Genomic DNA, 21436 nt, shown 5'->3' with positions numbered 1-21436 from the left:
ACATGGAGGGCTGTGCGGCCCCCGAAAGAAATGCCACCCCACACCATGACTGACCCACCGCCAAACCGGTCATGCTGGAGGATGTTGCAGGCAGCAGAACGTTCTCCACGGCGTCTCCAGACTGTCACGTCTGTCACGTGCTCAGTGTGAACCTGCTTTCATCTGTGAAGAGCACAGGGCGCCAGTGGCGAATTTGCCAATCTTGGTGTTCTTTGGCAAATGAAAAACGTCCTACACAGTGTTGGGCTGTAAGCACAACCCCCACCTGTGGACGTCGGGCCCTCATACCACCCTCATGGAGTCTGTTTCTGACCGTTTGAGCAGACATATGCACATTTGTGGCCTGCTGGAGGTCATTTTGCAGGGCTCTGGCAGTGCTCCTCCTGCTCCTCCTTGCACAAAGGCGGAGGTAGTGGTCCTGCTGCTGGGTTGTTGCCCTGCTACGGCCTCCTCCACGTCTCCTGGTGTACTGGCCTGTCTCCTGGTAGCGCCTCCATGCTCTTGACACTACGCTGACAGACACAGCAAACCTTCTTGCCACAGCTCGCATTTATGTGCCATCCTGGATGAGCTGCACTACCTGAGCCACTTGTGTGGGTTGTAGACTCCGTCTCATGCTACCACTAGAGTGAAAGCCCCGCCAGCATTCAAAAGTGACCAAAACATCAGCCAGGAAGCATAGGAACTGAGAAGTGGTCTGTGGTCCCCACCTGCAGAACCACTCCTTTATTGGGGGTGTCTTGCTAATTGCCTATAATGTCCACCTGTTGTCTATTCCATTTGCACAACAGCATGTGAAATTTATTGTCAATCAGTGTTGCTTCCTAAGTGGACAGTTTGATTTCACAGAAGTGTGATTGACTTGGAGTTACATTGTGTTGTTTAAGTGTTCCCTTTATTTTTTTGAGCAGTGTATATAGAATATCATAGAAATCCCAGGAAATAGAGTCTATAATACTGTAAAAAGCTTACCTAGTTGCTGTCACAAACTCCACACAGTTGTAACTGACTAGTTGGACATTAATTTGCCACTGAGCCTTATTTTTTAAACATCTGTTGATGAGTTGAATCTGGTGTGATGACGCTAAGCTGGGACAAAAACCTACAGTACTCAACTGGCACAGGAGTACTGAGAATCACTGCTAACTGTCGATCTGCATAACAGTCTGGAAATGGGCATCAGCATCTGCTAAATGACTCAAATGTAAATGTTGGCACTGTTGTGGTTGCAGTAAGTTGTTCAACAGGAGTTAAGACACTCTTAAAATCCAGAATTTATCTCGTTTTAACTGTTAAAACAACTCCCTGAATGCATCTTATTCTTCCTTCAGGTGCATACTGGATGCCCAGAGCCCTCTCCCAAGCCCGGGCTCCCAACCCACCAGACATCCATGCCCTCCTCCCCCAGATGGAGGCCCCCCAGGCTGGGCTCGGCAGTGCCCAGAGAGATGCCTCACACCACCGTCACCCTTGAAGAAGAGGAAGACACAGTGACTGACGTGACCCCACTGTCCACCCCCGACGTCAGCCCGGCCCAGTCCCTGGACCTGGGAGTGGGGAGGGTGGTGGTGGAGGAGGAGGGTGTGGGGCCTGGGGGTGTGGGTGTCAGGCAGCAGCAGCATAGAGGGACAGAGGGGAGCGCTCCCACTGGTAACCTCAGCAGCATACCCCAGGAGGAGGAGGAAGGGGGCTCCTGGAACCCAGATGTAGAAGAAGGTGAGGTGGGGAGAAGCAGGGGCTGAGGTGTATGTGCGGGTGGGCGGGGGCGTCAGTCCAGGAGGACAGGAGCTATCTGAGAAAGTGGCGGTTTACATATGTTTTTTATAAATATTTTCATTGACATGCAGATGCTCCATTTGTAACAAATCAGACAGCTAACTAACAAAATGTTTATCTGCTGCTTCCTCCTCTGTCATCTCTCCCTCCTCTCTCTCTGAAGCCTTCCTCAGTCGCCTGGGGAGTGGCCTGGCCATCGACTGCCCCAGTGGAGGCAGGAATAGGAAGAATTACTCCTTTAGCAACGACGAGGTGCGGCAGATTGACCGGGAGAACCAGAGGCTGCTGCGCCAGCTGTCGCGCCCCTCGCCCCACTCGCGACCGGGTAGTACGGGGGGCACCAGCACCACCAGTAGCTCCCGGAGGAGGTCCAACGGAGGAGGAGGGGGTCCGCCCCCTGTCCGCCTCTACCACAGCGCCCTCAACAGGCAGCGCGAGCAGCAGCGTATCGAGAAGGAGAACCTGGTGAGTGTTCTTCTCTTTTTGTGTGTGTAACTTATCTTTTGTAATTGGGTGTTTGGCTTTATTGTTTCAAAGTTACATTGTGTTTATTGGGATTTTTGTTTATTTCAAGCTCAAATGAGTCCAGACTTGCTTCAAAGTGGATGTACAGTGCCGTGAAAAAGTATTTGCTTTTTCACACAGGGGCATTAGGTGTTGCATAACTTTGTTTATGAAATAAATGAAATAGGTATGTAATTGTTGTTATTTGTTCACTCGGGTTCCCTTTTTCTAATATTAGGATTTGGTTGAAGATCTGATAACGTTAGCATCAATCATATACAACAGTAGAGGAAATTAGAAAGTGGGCTTATACTTTTTCACAGCACTGTAGCTGTGCCATCAGGAGCATATTATTGTATATTATGGTTAGAAGATCGCTATGAACTTGGCACTTGGCTTCACCCTATGATGTACGTTGCTGCAGCAAAGGCATTTTGAAAAAGTAACTCTTTACTGCCCAGAACTGTTCCATGTTATGTACAGACTAAAAGTTCCACGTCCTTAAATGAGGCCTTGCTGGCTAAACCCAAAGTCCCAAACAATCCTCCAAAGGACAATATTTCAGTGAATTTTCCGGAAAACATATGTAATGGACATTTTGGTTCCATTTTCACACAAATTGTTGCCTGCGTGCACACAATTTTACTCCGAAAACTATAATCCTCTACTTGTGAGGCAGTGGAGGCTCCTCAGAGGATGATGGGGAGGACCATCCTCCTCAGTGAATTTCATAAAAATATGAATGGTTAAACATTAAAAAAGTTATCATTTTTAGATTAAACTATACTAAATATAATCACATCACAAAATGATTGATTAAAACATACTATTTTGCAAAGAAGGTCTACATTAGCCTCAACAGCACTCTGTAGGGTAGCAACATGATGTAGCTGGAGAACAGCTGACATGTTGTCAACCCGATCAGATAATTAAATCTAGTACTGAAAGCATAAGCTACAGCTACCTAGCACTGCAGTGCATAACATGTGGTGAGTAGTTGACTCAGAGAAAGACAATAGTTGAACAGTTTTGAACAAATACATTTCTTCCAAACTGAAGGAGAAGCAAGAGAGAAATATTGGTTACGTTACAGCATTATTTTAACATTGATTAAATTATTGTTTTCCCTCATCTATCCCACATAATGACAAAGCGAAAACAGGTTTTTAGACATTTTTGCAAATGTATTACAAAAAAAACTGAAATACATTATTTACAGTATTAAGACCCTTTGCTATGAGACTCGAAATTGAGCTCAGGTGCATCCTGTTTCCATTTATCATCCTTGATATGTTTCGACAACTTGATTGGAGTCCAACTGAGGTAAATTCAATTGATTGGACATGATTTGGAAAGGCACACACCTGTCTATATAATGTTCCACAGTTCACAGTGCATGTCAGAGCAAAAACCAAGCCATGAGGTCGAAGGAATTGTCCGTAGAGCTCCAAGACAGGATTGTAATCAAGGCACAGGGGAAGGGTACTAAAAACATGTCTGCAGCATTGAAGGTCCCCAAGAACAGTGGCCTCCATCATTCTTAAATGGGTGGAAGTTTGGAACCAAAGTACTGAGTAAAGGGTCTGAATACTTTTTATTTTTAATACATTTGCAAAAAAAAGTTTTACCTGTTTTTGCTTGTCATGGTGTGGTATTGTGTGTAGATTGATGAGGGGGGGGGAAACTATTTAATCAATTTTAGAATAAGGCTGTAACAAAATGTTGAAAAAAGTCACTATGTTAAATTTAGCTCACAAAAATGTGTGTTTTAGTAGCTCGTTGAGAAATTATTATATGTATTTAGCCAAAGATACATATCAGAATTTTGCCTTACTCAAGTCTCTTTCGAAATGCTATACTACTTTTAACAACGAAAATTTGTTAGAGTAACTAAGATAATTTTGTTTTCCTTTATCATTTTTTCCTGTATCACTTTCTTTAAAAAAAAAGTGCGACTCCGGTGGGACTCGAACCCACAACCTTTGAATCACCTCACATTCACAAGCCTAGAAGTCCAATGCGCTATCCATTGCGCCACGGAGCCACTTCTTGCACATGTGTGAAACTGAATATTTTGAACTGTGTGTGGTGTGTGTGTGGTGTGTGTGTGGTGTGTGTGTGTGTGTGGTGTGTGTGTGTGTGTGTGTGTGTGTGGGGGGGGGGGGGGGGGCTATTCAGGGAGAATTGCCAGGGTTGTGTATGCTGTCTGTGTGTCTGAGAGCACAGGCCGGTCAGTGAAAGCAGACACAGTACAGCCATAGAGAGACGGTAGCAGGTGGCAGTGGACACAACAGTGGTGGCAGCACAGATTGACATTATATAGAGTTCAAGGCCAACCCCAACCTCTACTCCAACAGCCCTGTACTAAGAGAGATTTGTTTTAGTATTTATTATAGATCCCCATTAGCTGCTGCCATTGCAGCAGCTACTCTTTCTGGGGTCCAGCAAAATTAAGGCAGTTTATACAATGAGAATTGTTTTAAACACTGTAAATGTTTAATTTAAAGGTTTTATGGCACAGATTACTATATTTAATATAGGAGAGTCACGCCTATTCCTTCCTAGCGCTCATACCATTTTTGGGTTGGATCTAGCCTTAAACTGGTTTAGCACCTAATCTACTGCTCTCCAAACTTTATTTGAAGTATGGAAATATTAAACACAATCATGCACTGAGACATAAAAAGGCATTCCATTAAAATGATCATTGCTTAGGTGGTCACTGGTGTCTGTGAGAGCCAGAAATCTTGCTTGTTTGTAGGTGACCAAATACTTATTTTCTACCATAATTTGCAAATAAATTCATAAAAAATCCTACAATGTGATTTTCTGGATTTTTTTTCTTCTCATTTTGTCTGTCATAGTTGAAGTTTACCTATGATGAAAATTACAGGCCTCTCTCATCTTTTTTAAGTGGGAGAACTTGCACAATTGGTGGCTGACTAAATACTTTTTTGCCCCACTGTACCTGATAACATTATTTTGCATGACCTGCATTCTCTTTTTCAGCTTTGATAGCCCACTATACCAAGCAGAGCAGGCATAATCAAAATGACACTGAATCAAGGTTGAGACCAGCAGTTTCTTAACTTTAATGTTAAAATATTGAGTGTTATGATATAAACATTTCAATTTGTTCACCATTTTAGAAAGGATTTTAGCAGCAATCAGGTCTCTAGAAAAGGATTGATCTAGGGACACACCAAGATAAGATACTTGTTTTAGATTCAATCTCCTTGCCTGCACAGTTTACCGTTATCTTGTCAGCCCTAAGCAATCTACGTTTTGTTACAAAAGAAATCGAATCAGTTTTTCCCAAATGTAGTGACAATTTGTTGTCAGACCACCAATCTCTTAACAAAATGCAATTCTTTACTCAGTAAACTGTATCCTTACCTGATACCAGTATGGCTGAATCATCAGCATAAAGCAAGAGTTTGCACGTTACTGTATCTGGCATATCATTAACGTATATTTAAAATAAGAGGCCGTAAAATTGATCCCTGCAGTACTCCACAGGATATTTATTTGGCCTCTGACAGAACATCACCAACATTACATACTTATGTTCTGTTGGTCAGATAAGACCTAAACCGGGCCTCCCGGGTGGCGCAGTGCTAGCTGTGCCCAGGCCCTGTCGCAGCCGGCCGCGACCGAGAGGTCCATGGGGCGACCCACAATTGGCCTAGCGTCGTCCGAGTTAGGGAGGGTTTGGCCGGTAGGGATATCCTTGTCTCATCGCGCACTAGCGACTCCTGTGGCGGGCCGGGCGCAGGTCGCTAGGTGTACTGTGTTTCCTCCGACACATTGGTGCCGGGTTGGATGCACGCTGTGTTAAGAAGCAGTGCGGCTTGGTTGGGTTGTTTTTCGGAGGACGCATGACTCTCGACCTTCGTCTCTCCCGAGCCCGTACGGGAGTTGTAGCAATTGGATACCACGAAAAAGGGGGTAAAAAAAAAGAAGATAAACCAATTCACTGCTACATAATTTAGACCCATGCATTTCAGTTTCATCCGGAGAATATCATGGTCCACAGTGTCAAAAGCTTTCTGCAAGTCTAACATGACCATAACTGTATAGTTCCCCTTCTCACTTTCCTGCTTAACGTGGTCAAAAAGGTGGATAAGTATCAGTGGAATGAGCTGTTCTAAAACCAGATTGTAGTTCATAAAGAAGTTTGTGCTCAAGAAGGTATCCCTCAAGTTGATTAAAAACATATCTCTCAACCACTTTGGATAAGGTTTTGAGGATTGACACAGGCCTGTAGGTTATTACATTTGTTTTACTGCTCTTCTTGTGGAGTGGAACCACCCAGGCTGTTTTGAGATCCTTGGGAAATGTACCACGACTAATAGAAAGGTTTTACAAAATGCGTTATCGTTTTAGCGGTGACACAAGGACTATCCTTTATGAATCTTGCATCGAGGTTAACCAGCCCAGTTGTGTTGTTTGTGCTCATTAAGCATAGTAGATCGGAAACTTTGTCCTCTGTTACCATGCACAGCTCAAACAAATCATTTGTAATACCTCTGCTATGGTAAAAGTTTTTAATGAAAGACTAGCCATAGTGTCCAGATCAGATCTCTTAACCAGAGATGAGGCTATAGTGGTAAAAATATATATATATAATAATTTGCAACCTTTGCCTGGTCATGACATAAAACCTCATCAATATCCAGGCCAATGCTACAGGATTTTACCTTATGGGGAGGTTTTGAGCCAATGTCCTTTAAAATTTTCCACAGTTTAAGTTATCATTAACGGCGTCTATATAATGTTGGGATTTGGCCTTATCCATTTTGTATCTTGCCTGGTTTCTGCAGTTAATATAAGCATCATAATCTTGTTGTAGATTTGTCCTTCTGAATCTGGACAGGTAGCGATCCCTTTTCTTTATGAGGTCTAAGATCTCAGAAGTAATCTATTTCCCTAACCACTTTGATTTGAATTTGTTTCATCGGAGCCAGAGAGTCTAGTGCAGACAGAAACAGATCTTTAAAAAGACACCAAGCTTGATCAACATCATCACAGTTTTGTACATGACAGACGCTCTCTTGATCTGATACAATAATCAAATCCAAAGTTAATTTACTGTCAGTACACACCCGGGTTGGCTCAACAATCAGTTGTTTTAGTCCAAATAACTGATTCAAGTTATAGAGGGCATTTACTAGTGTACTTCTCTGGGGGGATAACTGCACAATTGTATTAAAATCACCAAGCAGAATACATTCTCTATCAGCAAATACATTTTGATCACAGCAATTCGATTCAAGTAAATCATAAATGATTCTGCTTAGGAGGCAGATAGCACACACCAACAAGTATAGGACGACATTTAGGAATAAGTATATTTACCCATGCAACCTCAAGACCATCCATTTTCAGATCTGAACAAGGGTTAAAAGGCACATCATTCCTAGTAAAACACAGTTTCGGTTTCCGTCAATTCTATGAACGCTATAACCTGGAAGCTCAACCTCATCGTCCTCAATTGACCCATCGAGCCATGTCTCAGTCACAGCGACTACTGCAGCCTGTGTGTTAGAAGCAAGGAGTTTTAGTCCCTCTAATTTCGGCAGAAGGCTCCGTGCGTTCACATGGATAAAATGAAGTCCTCTCCGATTGAAACAGTCAAACATGTCATTTTCTGTGCCCACTGCTGATACATCGACTATCTCATCTAGATTGTTCTCATCATCCCTGCTTGTGTCCAGCATCCCAATGTTTGGCACCGCATTTAAACAGCATACAATTGCAAACAAGCAAAATGTTACTTTGAGACTTTACAGCTTCATCATATGACAAGGGGTTGATAGCTCCACACTTTATGTGAACAAACAAATTACAAATATCACAAGCCACCGCTTTTGAATTCTTTATGGTCTTACCACAGTTTGGGCATAGTTGTTTAGCTTGCTTTGTGGTAACAAGCAGCTTGTTGGAGTTAACACCGGTTTCAGTGGCGCTGCAGTGTTTCCTGTGTACCTTCCCCCGAGCTGCTCAGCTGTTCCCGTAGGAAAGGTGATATCAGGTGCCGGTAAAGTTGTTCATGGCCGAAGTTCACAATATGGAAGAGGAGATTTCCATCCACGTCTTTAGGTGTAGGTGGAACGGGAGTTTGGGATAATCTCCATGTTTGAATTGTAGAATAAATCGTAAATGGCAAAGCAAAACTTCTGGCTAGTGTTGCTGTGATAAGATATTGTATTTTTATATATATATTGAGAAGATATTGTAAAATATTTAATTTGAAGAATTTATCTGCACTGTATGTTTGTTAGCTCGCTAGTCAACCAGTTTTAGAGGAATTATTCCATCATTTCAAACAACTAACTGCCAATATGCCAACATTTAATTTAAACAATGCATGCAATCCACAGCCATGGCATTCCATGGCTAAAATCAGTTGATGATAGGACTTAGACAAGTTGAATACAACAGGTAGACCTTACCGTTAAATGCTTACTAGCCGTTAACCAACAATGCAGTTCAAGAAATAGAGTTAAGAAAATGTTTACTAAATAAAATAAAGTAGCAGAATAAAATAACAATACCGAGGCTATATACAGGGGGTACCGGTACCGAGTACAGGTTAGTCGAGGTAATTTGTACATGTAGGTAGGGGTTAAGTGACTATGCATAGATAATAAACAGCGAGTAGCAGCAGTGTAAAAACAAAGGGGGGCGGGGGGGTCAATGTAAATTGTCCTTGTGGCCATTTGATTAATTGTTCAGTGGTCTTATGGCTTGGGGGTAGAAGCTGTTAAGGAGCCTTTTGGACCTAGACTTGGTGCTCAGGTACCGCTTGCCGTTTGGGAGCAGAGAGAACACTCTATGACTTGGGTGACTGGAGTCTTTGAAAATGTTTTGGATCCTGGACTTCCAGACGGGCTGCCCCCAGGTGGTGAGGGTAGGTAGCACCACATCCGCCATGCTGATCCTCAATACAGAGGCCCCTCAGGGGTGCGTGCTCAGTCCCCTCTTGTACTCCCTGTTCACTCATGACTGCACGGTCAGGCACGACTCCAACATCATCATTAAGCTTGCCGATGACACAATAGTGTCACCAACAATGACGAGACAACCTATAAAGAGGTGGTCAGAGACCTGGCCATGTGGGGCCAGGACAACAACTTCTCCCTCAACGTGATGAAGGAGATGATTGTGGACTACAGGAAAAAGAGGATCGAGCATGCCCCCATTCTCATCGATTGGGTAGGAGTGGAGCAGGTTGAGAGCTTCAGGTTCCTTCAGGTGTCCACATCCCCAACAAACTAACATGGTCCATGCACACCAAGACAGTCGTGAAGAGGGCACGACAAAGCCTATTCCCCCTCAGGAAACTGAAAAGATTTGGCATGGGTCATCAGGTACTCAAACATTTCTACAGCTGCAGCTGCACCATCGAGAGCATCCTGACTTGGCCACGCAGTTGTGGGTGAACAGTGAGTACAGGAGGGGACTGAGCGTGGCAGATGTGTTGTTGCCTACCCTTACCACCTGGGAGGCAGCCCGTCAGGACGTCCAAGGTCCAGATGCAGAGGGAGGTGTTTAGTCCCAGGCTCCTTAGCTTAGTGATGAGCTTTGTGGGCACTGTGATGTTGTGGGCACTATGCATTCTCACATAGGTGTTCCTTTTGAGTGCTACAGGGCGGGAGTCATTTTAGGCAGGTTACCTTTGCTTTCTTGGGCACAGGGACTATGATGGTCTGCTTGAAACATGTTGGGATTACAGACTTGGTCAGGGAGAGGTTGAAAATGTCAGTGAAGACACTTGCCAGTTGGTCCACGCATGCTCTGAGTGCACGTCCTAATAATCAGTCTGGCCCCGCGGCCTTGTGAATGTTGACCTGTGTAAAGGTCTTGCTCACATCGGCTATGGAGAGCATGATCATAGTCGTCCAGAACAGCTGGTGCTCTCATGCATGCTTCAGTGTTGCTTGTTTGCTAGTTTTTTTTTGTTTGTTGCCCGTCTACCAATAGGTGCCGTTCTTTGCGAGGCTTTGGAAAACCTCCCTGATCTTTGTGGTTGACTCTTTTAAAATTCATTGCTCAACTGACAGATAATTGTATGTGTGGGGTACAGAGATGACGTAGTCATTAAAAAAAACATGTCAAACACTATTATTGCACACACAGTGAGACCATGCAACTTATTATGTGACTCCTGAACTTATTTATGCTTGCCATAACAAAGGGGATGAATACTTAATGACTGAAGACATTTCAGCTTAAATGTTTTTTTTTTTCATTTGTAAAAAAATATTGTCACGCCCTGACCATAGAGAGCCTTTGTTTTTCTATGGTATAGTAGGTCAGGGTGTGACTGGGGGCTTTTCTAGTTATTATTTTCTATGAGGTGTTCTAGTTTAGTTTTTCTATGTTGGTGTTTGGTATGATTCCCAATTAGAGGCAGCTGGCTATCACTGTCTCTAATTGGGGATCATATTTAAGTAGCATTTTTTCCACCTGTGTTTTATGAGATATTGTTTTGAGTATGTGCACGTAGCACCTCTGTAGTCACGGTTTGTTGTTCGTTTTTTGTTTTGCTAAGATTCACTTTCAATAAATTATGTGGAACTCAAAATCTGCTGCACCTTGGTCCGTCTCTACAAATGAATATCCCATCAAACCAGGACCAAGCAGCGTGCCCAAAGTGGGAAGGATTTCTGGACATTGGAAGAAGTGATGGAGATGCAAAACCCTTCCTTGGCGACAGACGGAGGGAGATAATGGAGGACAGCGACGACGACAGGGTACGCGGCTACAGAAAGCCCAAGGACAACCCCAAGTTTTTTTGGGGGGGACACATGGAGCTGGCGATTGAGCAGAGGGAAGAGCCAGAGACTGTCAGGGAGGCAATGGTGAAGTTGGGAGAGAGTGAGATGAGAGAGATGTTGTGAAAGTGTGTTCTGCTCAACATCCGACCAGAGGATCTGGGTGGCAGTCTGGTGCAACCTGTGTCGGTTCCACGTTTCTGGCCTCAGGCGACGGTTCCCCGGTCCGGAGCTTCAGGCGACGGGTCCCTGGTCCGGAGCTTCAGGCGACGGGTCCCTGGTCCGGAGCTTCAGGCGACGGGTCCCCGGTCCGGAGCTTCCGGCGACGGGTCCCCGGTCCGGAGCCTTCCCCTGCGCCGATGCCGTCTAAGCATGGCGTCCAGTCCAGCTCCAAGGCCAGAGTCTTCTTCTGCGTTGGTGTCCAGGCACAGCGCCCAGTCCCGTTCCATGGCGGGAGCCTTCCCCTGCGCCGATGTCCAGGCACGGCGTCCGGTCCAGTTCCATGGCCGGAGCCTTTTCCTGCTCCGGTGCTCAGTCCAGATACGGCGTCCAGTCCAGCTCCAAAGCTGGAGCCTTCCTCTGCACTGATGTCCAATCCAGATCTGGTGTCCAGTCCCGCTCCATGGCAGGAGCCTTCCTTGATACCGAGGTCCAGTCCAGGCACAGTGTTCAGCCCGGGTCCATGGCTGGATGAGCGGGTTCTTCGTCCCGCACCAGAGCCGCCACCAAAGATGGTGGATCCGCGAGCTGAGAGGGTTCTTCGTCCCGCACCAGAGCCGCCCCCGATGCTGTTGTATCCGTGGGATGAGCGGGTTCTTCGTCCCGCACCAGAGCCGCCACCGATGCTGGCGGATCCGCGAGATCCCCCCCCCCCCTACCCTCCCCATTTGTTTCAGGTTTTGAGGCCGAGTCCGCACCTTCGGGGCGGGGTACTGTCACACCCTGACCATAGAGAGCCTTTTCCCCCCTATGGTATAGTAAGTAGGTCAGGACGTGACTGGTGGGTTTTCTAGTTATTTTATATGTGGGGTTCTAGTTGAGTTTTTCTATGTTGGTGTTTGGTATGATTCCCAATTAGAGGCAGCTGGCTATCGTTGTCTCTAATTGGGGATCATATTTAAGTACCATTTTTTTCCACCTGTGTTTTATGGGATATTGTTTTTAGTAAGTGCACGTAGCACCTCTGTAGTCATGGTTTGTTGTTCGTTTATTGTTTTGTTTTGCTAAGTTTCACTTTCAATAAATTATGTCGAACTCAACATCCGTCTCTACAAAAGAACTTGACAAATATTCTGGAATTTATCTAATCATTGTTTGCAGTGATTAGATAAAGTATGTCATCCTATATGTCAGAAAGTCACCCTTTTATCTCCAAAACTCACACTGTTATTGTGCAATGAGCAGTGCTGGCTGGGACAGGCTGTACTGTACTGTAGCTGTCTCTTTCGCTCTTTCTTGCTCTCTCTCTCTTAACTCATCAAGAGGGGGAGGAGGGTTTCTCTCCCTCACGCTCTCCCTCCCTCTATTCTTAGTGTGGTAATTGAATATACCGTGTGATGTATATACACCTCTCACATAAACTCACACACACACACACACACTCTGTCTCTCCATTGACAGATGGCACATTTGTCCAGCATTGGAGTTGTTCAGGGTAGTTGACTGTCCTTCTCACTCATTGTACACTATATAGTTTGAGAGAAGGTATCACTTTATGTGTAGAATCCCAAGTAGATGGTTTGTAGATGTTCAATTACCATCAACAACATTTCAACTAACAATCCATGAACAATAGCCCTAACCCTGTCCTTAACCTAACTATTATTCTAACCCTAACTTTACCAAGCAGCTGCATATCAACAGATAGTTTGACCATCTGTAGATCATAATTTGGGACTATCCAAAGTGTGAGCTGAGAGAAATATGAATACCTTGTCCTCACCTGGCTCTATGCATATTTTATGATATTGTTATACACATTGTCTGAGAGATTGTATTGGTTTACACAAAACATTTTATATATATTTTCTAGCAAGGGGTTTAGATATAGTACCGGTCAGTTCTGCCTCTTATGGAATATGGGGGACCATTCTTAACCTTTCCCCTATTTCCATTCCTAGTTCTTCCTGACGGTCTCACTTACTGAGATTTCCTCTCCGTAGGGCTTGTTGGTGGGAGCGTGACTGCATGTGACATTTTGAGCTACTGGCTGGTTATTTTTACTCTCAATGGGCCACGTTTTTACCTCTGCTTTTCAGGGCTCACTATCCTCTCCCAGTTTCATTAAGGTCTCTGGTGGTTAGATAGTTGAAATATATATAAAAATGCCATATGATCTTGCCACAGTGACCCAATTATTTTGTGTTTTGGTAATGTGTTTGGCTAATACTTTAGTTTAATTTCCACTTTTATTTATCCAGTTTCTCATTGAAATAAAATCTATTTGCAAGAGACCTAGCTATTGAACATGATCGGAGGGGTCAAGTAGTTTTAATTAGTGTGGACTGTGTCTAAAGAAGAGTTCATGTGAACTCTTGCCATGTACTTCCAATAAGGGCAAGGTCATGGCTAAGGGCCAACCAACCAGTTAAAATAGGGAGAGGGGCCCAAAGCCTCATAAGTCAGCAAAGTGTTTCTCTTGTGTAATGTCACAAGGAATGGTAAAGGGGTGTGGGGGTTGGTTGGGGGGGGGGGGTTATGACATTGTAGAACCACATCTGCATGCTCATCTTATTGACCGATTTAACCAAATCCGTCTCTGAATGAACTACTGCGCAACATAAATTGAATAGTACTCTCTCTCTCTTTCTCTTACTCACTCACTCACTGACTCTCTCACTCACTCACTCACACACATACAAAGCTGTGCATTAGACATACGGTGTTCACAGTTAATGTACATATGTTGTGTTTTTAACTAACTACCAGCACACATACTTTGCGGCTGTCGCAAATCAAAATATGTCCAGATTACGTCATCTTTTGTCAATAATGTGTTAAAGATAGAGTCAGCGATATGATGTAGATGCAGAAAGTAAAGAGCATAGTAGGTCAATTTCCACAACAACTTAGTGCGTTGAAGCGCGAGGATCAACTTCACTGCTGTTTTGGTGCCCTGGCTCATCTCAATATCTGCAGTGCTGCTCGTGGCAACATCATTTTGCATCATTTCACCTTTAAAAGGGCAATCAACAGTTGCCATATCCATTTATGGACTCATAGTGCATTTGGAAAGTATTCAGACACCTTGACTAGTTCCACATTTTGTTACATTACAGCCTTATTTTAAAATCCTCATCAATCTACACATACCCCAAAATGACAAAGGAAATACAGGTTTTTAGAAATTTTTGCAAATGTCTAAAAAAGAAAGAAATATCACACCTGTATTTGGGGAGTTTCTCTCATTCTTCTCTGTAGATCCTCTCAAACTCTGTCAGGTTGGATGGGGAGAGTCGCTGCACAGCTATTTTCAGGTCTCTCCAGAGATGTTGGATCGGGTTCAAGTCCAGGCTCTGGCTGGGCCAAACAAGGACATTCAGAGACTTGTCCCGAAGCCACTCCTGCGCTGTCTTGGCTGTTTGCTTAGGGTCGTTGTCCTGTTGGAAGGTGAACCTTCGTCCCAGTCTGAGGTCCTGAGTGCTCTGGAGCAGGTTTTCGTCCAAGGATCTCTCTCTGTACATTGCTCCTTTCATCTTTCCCTCGATCCTGACAGTCCCGGGCGCTGAAAAACCACCACCATGCTTCACCGTAGGGATGGTGCCAGGTTTCTTCTAGACGTGATGCTTGGCATTCAGGCCAAAGAGTTCAATCTTGGTTTCATCAGACCAGAGAATCTTGTTTCTCATGGTCAGAGTTTAGTTTAGGTGCCTTTTGGAAAACTCCAAGCGGGATGTCATGTGCCTTTTACTGAAAAGTGGCTTCCGTCTGGCCACTCTACCATAAAGGCCTGATTGATGGAGTGCTGCAGAGATGGTGGTCCTTCTGGAAGGTTATCCCATCTGCACAGAGGAACTCTGTCAGAGTGACCATCGGGTTGACCACGGCACTTGACCACGGCACTTCTCTCCCAATTGCTCAGTTTGGCCGGGCGGTCAGCTCTAGGAAGTGTCTTGCTCGTTCCAAACTTCTTCCATTTAAGAATGATGGTGGCTACTGTGTTCTAGGGGACCTTCAATGCTGCGGACATTTTTTGATACCTTTCCCCAGATCTGTGCATCAACAGAATCCTGTCTCTGACCTCTATGGACAATTCCGTTTTTGCTCTGACATGCATTGTCAACTGTGGGACCTTTTTATATAGAAAAATGTGTGCCTTTACAAATTATGTCTAATCAGTTGAATTTACCACCGTTGGATTCCAAGTTGTAGAAACATCTCAAGGATGATCAATGGAAACAGGATGCACCTGAGCTCAATTTCGAGTCTCATAGCAAAGGGTCTGAATACTTAAATGAGGTATTTCTGTTTTTAGTTTTTTTAATACATTTGCAAAAGAAAATCTGAACCTGTTTTCACCTTTTTATTGTGGGGTATTGTGTGTAGATTGAGGGAAAACAATTTAATACATTTTAGAAAAAGGCTGTAACGTAACAAATTGTGGAAAAAGTCAAGGGGTCTGAAGACTTACCGAAGGCACTGTATATACCCATTGATTCTTGAAGAATATGACTTATATATGCCTCATGAGCTTAGTTCAACTTTCATACCCCATCAGAACCCTAAATATGGGCCTCCCGAGTGGTGCAGTGGTCTAAGGCCACTAGAGATTGGTTCGAGTCCAGGCTCGGTCACAGCCGGCCGCGACCTGGAGACCCATGGGGCGGTGCGCAATTGGCCCAGCGTCGTCCGGGTTAGGGGAGGGTTTGGCCGGCAGGGATGTTCTTGCCCCATAGCACACTAGCAACTCCTGTGGAGGGCCGGGTGCAATGCATGTTGACACGGTCACCAGGTTTACAGTGTTTCCTCCAACAATTTGGTGCAGCTGGCTTCCGGGTTAAGCAGGCGTTATGTCAAGAAGCAGCTTTGCTGGGTTGTGTTTCGGAGGACGCACAGCTCTCGACCTTCGCCTCTCCCGAGTCCGTACGGGACTTGCAGCGATGGGACAAGACTGTAACTACCAATTGGGGAGAAAAAGGGGTACAAAACGAACCCAAAATATAAGCTTGTTTTACTCCAGTGTTTGTAAACAAAGTAAATGTTAACAAACACTGTTTTGCAGTTTTTTTTAAACATGTTTAAAACTGTAATTTTTGTATCATGGATGGTCAGTCCTTTCATCCTTAACTCTGTCTTTGAATTTGAGAGTGGTTATATTTCTACAGCCAATTCATGAACATGCACCTGTGGAACGGTCAATTAAGACACGAACAGCTGACAGATGGTAGGCAATTAAGGTCACAGTTATGAAAACTAAGGACACTAAAAAGGCCTTTCTACTGACTCTGAAAAACACCAAAAGAAAGATTGCCAGGGTCCCTGCTCATCTAGGCATGCTGCAAGGAGGCATGAGGACTGCAGATGTGGCCAGGGCAATAAATTGCAATGTCTGTACTGTGAGACGCCTAAGACAGCGCTACAGGGAGACAGGACTGACAGCTGATCATCCTCGCAGTGGCAGACCACATGTGACAGCACCTGCACAGGATCGGTACATCCGAACATCACACCTGTGGGTCAGGTACAGGATGGCAACAACAACTACCCGAGTTACACCAGGAACGCACAATCCCACCATCAGTGTCCACAATAGGCTGAGAGAGGCTGGACTGAGGGCTTGTCGGCCTGTTGTAAAGGCATGTTCGCACCAGACATCACCGGCAACAGCGTTGCCTATGGGCACAAACCCACCATCTCTGGACCAGACAGGACTGGCAAAAAGTGCTCTTCACTGACGAGTCGCGGTTTTGTCTCACCAGGGGTGATGGTCAAATTTGCGTTTATCGTCGAAGAAATGAGCGTTACATTGAGGCCTGTACTCTGGAACGGGATCGATTTGGAGGTGGAGGGCCCGTCATGGTCTGGGGCGGTAGGTCACAGCATCATTGGACTGAGCTTGTTGTCATTACAGGCAATCTCTGTGCGTTACAGGGGAGACAACCTCCTCCCTCATGTGGTACCCTTTCCGCAGGCTCATCCTGACATGACCCTCCAGCATGACAATGCCACCAGCCATACTGCTTGTTCTGTGTGTGATTTCCTGCCAGACAGGAATGTCAGTGTTCTGCCATGGCCAGCGAAGAGCCCTGATCTCAATCCCATTGAGCACGTCTGGGACCTGTTGTATCGGAGGGTGAGAGCTAGGGCCATTCCCCCCAGAAATGTCTGGGAACTTGCCTTTGCCTTGGTGGATAGTGGGGTAACATCTCACAGCAAGAACTGGCAAATCTGGTGCAGTCCATGAGGAGGAGATGCACTGCAGTACTTAATGCAGCTGGTGGCCACACTGTTACTTTTGACCCCCCCTTTGTTCAGGGATACTTTATTCCATTTCTGTTAGTCACATGTCTGTGGAACTTGTTTAGTTTGTATCTCAGTTGTATAATCTTATTATGTTCACACAAATATTTACACGTGTTAAGTTTGCTGAAAATAATCGCAGTTGACAGCAAGAGGACGTTTATTTTTTTGCTGAGTTTATAATGGTAATGGCTCATGTCCAGTGGATTTGTAAGGCTTGTTCCCTTTGACACTGTTGACAGATCCATTTTGTTTAACTGAAGTGTGCTAATAATATTATGTGTGTGCAGCATGCCTGCAGCTGCCTACTCTATCAATGACACTGGGCTGGCATAATCAAAATAGACAAAGTGGTCTGTAGTGCACAATTACACAATATTTACCTTTTGAAACACTATTAGCTTATACTGTACAGTTGTGGCCAAAAGTTGAGAATGACACAAATATTAATTTTCACAAAGTCTGCTGCCTCAGTTTGTATGATGGCAATTTGCATATACTCCAGAATGTTATGAAGAGTGATCAGATGAATTGCAATTAATTGCAAAGTCCCTCTTTGCCATGCAAATGAACTGAATCCCCCCAAAACATTTCCACTGCATTTCAGCCCTGCCACAAAAGTACCAGCTGACATAATGTCAGTGATTCTCTCGTTAACACAGGTGTGAGTGTTGACGAGGACAAGGCTGGAGATCACTCTGTCATGATGATTGAGTTCGAATAACAGACTGGAAGCTCCAGAAGGAGGGTGGTGCTTGGAATCATTGTTCTTTCTCTGTCAAACATGGTTACCTGCAAGGAAACACGTGCCGTCATCATTGCTTTGCACAAAAAGGGCTTCACCGGCAAGGATATTGCTGCCAGTAAGATTGCACCTAAATCAACCATTTATCGGATCATCAAGAACTTCAAGGAGAGCAGTTCAATTGTTGTGAAGAAGGCTTCAGAGCGCCCAAGAAAGTCCAGCTAGCGCCAGGACCGTCTCCTAAAGTTGATTCAGCTGCGGGATCGGGGCACCACCAGTACAGAGCTTGCTCAGGAATGGCAGCAGGCAGGTGTGAGTGCATCTGCACGCACAGTGAGGCGAAGACTTTTGGAGGATGGCCCGGTGTCAATAAGGGCAGCAAAGAAGCCACTTCTCTCCAGGAAAAGCATCAGGGAAAGAATGATATTCTGCAAAAGGTGCAGGGATTGGACTGCTGAGGACTGGGGTAAAGTAATTTTCTCTGATGAATCCCCTTTCCGATTGTTTGGGGCATCCGGAAAAAAGCTTGTCTGGAGAAGACAAGGTGAGCGCTACCATCTGTCCTGTGTCATGCCAACAGTAAATCATCCTGAGACCATTCATGTGTGGGGTTGCTTCTCAGCCAAGGGAGTGGGCTCACTCACAATTTTGCCTAAGAACACAGCCATGAATAAAGAATGGTACCAACACATCCTCCGAGAGCAACTTTTCCCAACTATCCAGGAACAGTTTGGTGACGAACAATGCCTTTTCCAGCATGGTGGAGCACCTTGCCATAAGGCAAAAGTGATAACTAAGTGGCTCGGGGAACAAAACATCAATATTTTGGGTCCATGGCCAGGAAACTCCAAAGACCTTAATCCCATTGAGAACGTGTGGTCAGTACTCAAGAGGTGGGTGGACAAACAATAACCCACAAATTCTGACAAACTCCAAGCATTGATTATGCAAGAATGGGCTGCCATCAGTCAGGATGTGGCCCAGAAGTTAATTGACAGCATGCCAGGGTGGTTGCAGAGGTCTTGAAAAAGAAGGGTCAAAATTACAAATATTGACTCTGCATCAACTTCATGTAATTGTTAATTAAAGCCTTTGACACAGTTATGAAATGCTTGCAATTATACTTCAGTGTTCCATAGTAACATCTGACAAAATATCTAAAGACACTGAAGCAGCAAGCTTTGTGGAAATTAATATTTTTGTCATTCCTAAAACTTTTGGCCATGACTGTATACCATTCGGTACCAGATAGTTACCAATGGTGTTGAATTCTTTGCAGTACCTAAAGGTATCCATTGCTAGACACACAATTATATTATGATTTTCAGGTCCAATCTGGAAAAGGAATGTAAAATAGTGTTTTATGCTCTGCCAGTGTTTGAAAATGTTGATGGGCACCTAATGGCTTCATAACCCTCACCGTATTAATAGAGCAGTTAATAGCCATTTCATATCTGCATACGTCACCTTATGACAACGACCGCAAGTTAATATTGTAGTTATGTCTTGCAATTGGTGTTTGCACTGCATTTGAATGTGAAATGTATAGGTTATGAATGTCTTAGGAAGACATTATACAGGTACCTTCATGGAAATTGTTACCACCATTTCTCACCAGGCTTTCCTGCGGAGGCTAGAGTCAGTGAGGCCTACCCGGGGCATGAAGAGGGCAGAGCAGCTGGCAGACTACCAGCGCCAGGCCGGATACCTGGGCATCGCCACCTCGCTCTCTGCCATGGACAGATCGCCCTCCAAGATGGAGCGGACCTCCAGCAGAACGTCACCAGGTCAACTCTCTGAAGAACTGATGCTCAATAGCTCTCAATAGCCCAAAGACATTACTTATTTCTGTCATTCATTAAGAGAGACTGAATTGGCATCTTTTATTTTTGTTCTTTTGAAGGATCACTTTACTCAAAACATATTTTGGTATTTTTTCCATTAGTCCACTGTTAATATAATCCCATTTTTTTTTAGCATGTAATGTTTTTGAGATCATAAGCACTGAGCACTTCCACTGTAGCCAGGGCAAACAAATTTTCATGATATCAAAAATAAATCATAGCATTCACTAGTTTTTACATGATCAAGTAGAATCATGATGAGAAATAATATTAAAATGTATATTCCTAAAACATAAGTTGGAAATGATATTGTTGCTGCTTCCTGTATTTTTTATATATACTATATACTGTAGCCGAGTGTCACCGGTTTTAACTGTCCAAATTCCTAATCAATATGCTGAAATAAGTTGTGATATGTGAAGACTAAAACATACATATTACTCCCTACTGTATGCACACGTGTCACACTTGTGTTCAGATTACTTGTATTTTGATAAATGATCTGCTCACGCATAGGGCTGCTCACGCATAGGGCTGCTCACGGTGATTGTCAAACAAATAACTGCCGGTCTCACGGTAATTGACCATTAATTAACATAAACACATGTAGCATCTTCTGGCTTCAACACATAAGCCTACAAGCCACTGATGCAGACCTTTGGAGCATCTACATTTTATAAAGTCTAATAAATCCATGTAATATAGCCTACACCATCACAATAAATCCATTATTTATTTTAGACAGGTCTAAAGAAACATGATGAAGAAAATATAGTGTGTTTCAGAAGAACAGAATAGCATACTCTGAGTTGTCCTTATGTATGGTACTGATCTGGCTATGCCATATGGCTGTGGGTTACACTAGTTCATTTAGCAGACAACATTTGCTTAGAATTCCATGGAATTATTTTATAGTATGAAGAATACAATTGAATAAAATAAAATATTTTTTCCAAACTATTTGAGTGAATGCGCACATATGGAAATCTGTGGTGAGCGGTTAACAAAGAAACAGTTACTCCTATATGCTTAATTTAGAGTTATTTATGTAACTTTAGTTGAGCTATATGTTTTGATTTTTAATACTTTCTAAGGCTACATGATGCGACTCTAATGATGATTTGAAAAAAGTTGCATGAAAGGCATGAGCTCTGCTTAGTTTTTTGTGCAGGCTGTACACACTTTATCAGTCTCTCTCTTTCACAATTTGACAAGCACTTGATAATGCCTCAAATTTCCCGGCGGCATCCCCTTTGTGTGGCCGTACTGCATACTGTACTGAAAGTGGCTGCTGACATGCACCATTTTTCTTATGAACAAATATTAAA

At 44.1% G+C, this 21436-nt stretch overlaps 1 protein-coding gene and 1 non-coding gene across 4 annotated transcripts in view; one reads left to right on the top strand and one right to left on the bottom strand.

Moving 5' to 3' along the window:
• cfap97 (cilia and flagella associated protein 97) overlaps window positions 1-21436 on the top strand; it is a 29111-nt gene that overhangs the window by 6257 nt on the left and 1418 nt on the right. For 2 of the 3 annotated variants that reach the window (XM_021619059.2, XM_036933379.1), the window contains exons 5-7: window positions 1332-1716; window positions 1940-2241; window positions 19883-20051. In XM_021619059.2, the coding sequence (XP_021474734.2) occupies window positions 1332-1716; window positions 1940-2241; window positions 19883-20051 (856 nt within the window). The remainder of the gene's footprint in view (window positions 1-1331; window positions 1717-1939; window positions 2242-19882; window positions 20052-21436) is intronic. The other variant, XM_036933380.1, reaches the window with a different exon arrangement.
• On the bottom strand, window positions 4233-4324 carry trnar-ucu. Its single transcript is given in 2 exon segments — window positions 4233-4268; window positions 4288-4324. It is a non-coding gene; the product is annotated as a tRNA-Arg (tRNA).

This window comes from Oncorhynchus mykiss, chromosome 10 (assembly GCF_013265735.2).
Source record: "Oncorhynchus mykiss isolate Arlee chromosome 10, USDA_OmykA_1.1, whole genome shotgun sequence".
NCBI lineage: Eukaryota > Metazoa > Chordata > Actinopteri > Salmoniformes > Salmonidae > Oncorhynchus > Oncorhynchus mykiss.
The sequence above is the reverse complement of the archived record's forward strand: the minus strand, read 5'-3'. Positions and strand labels throughout refer to the sequence as shown.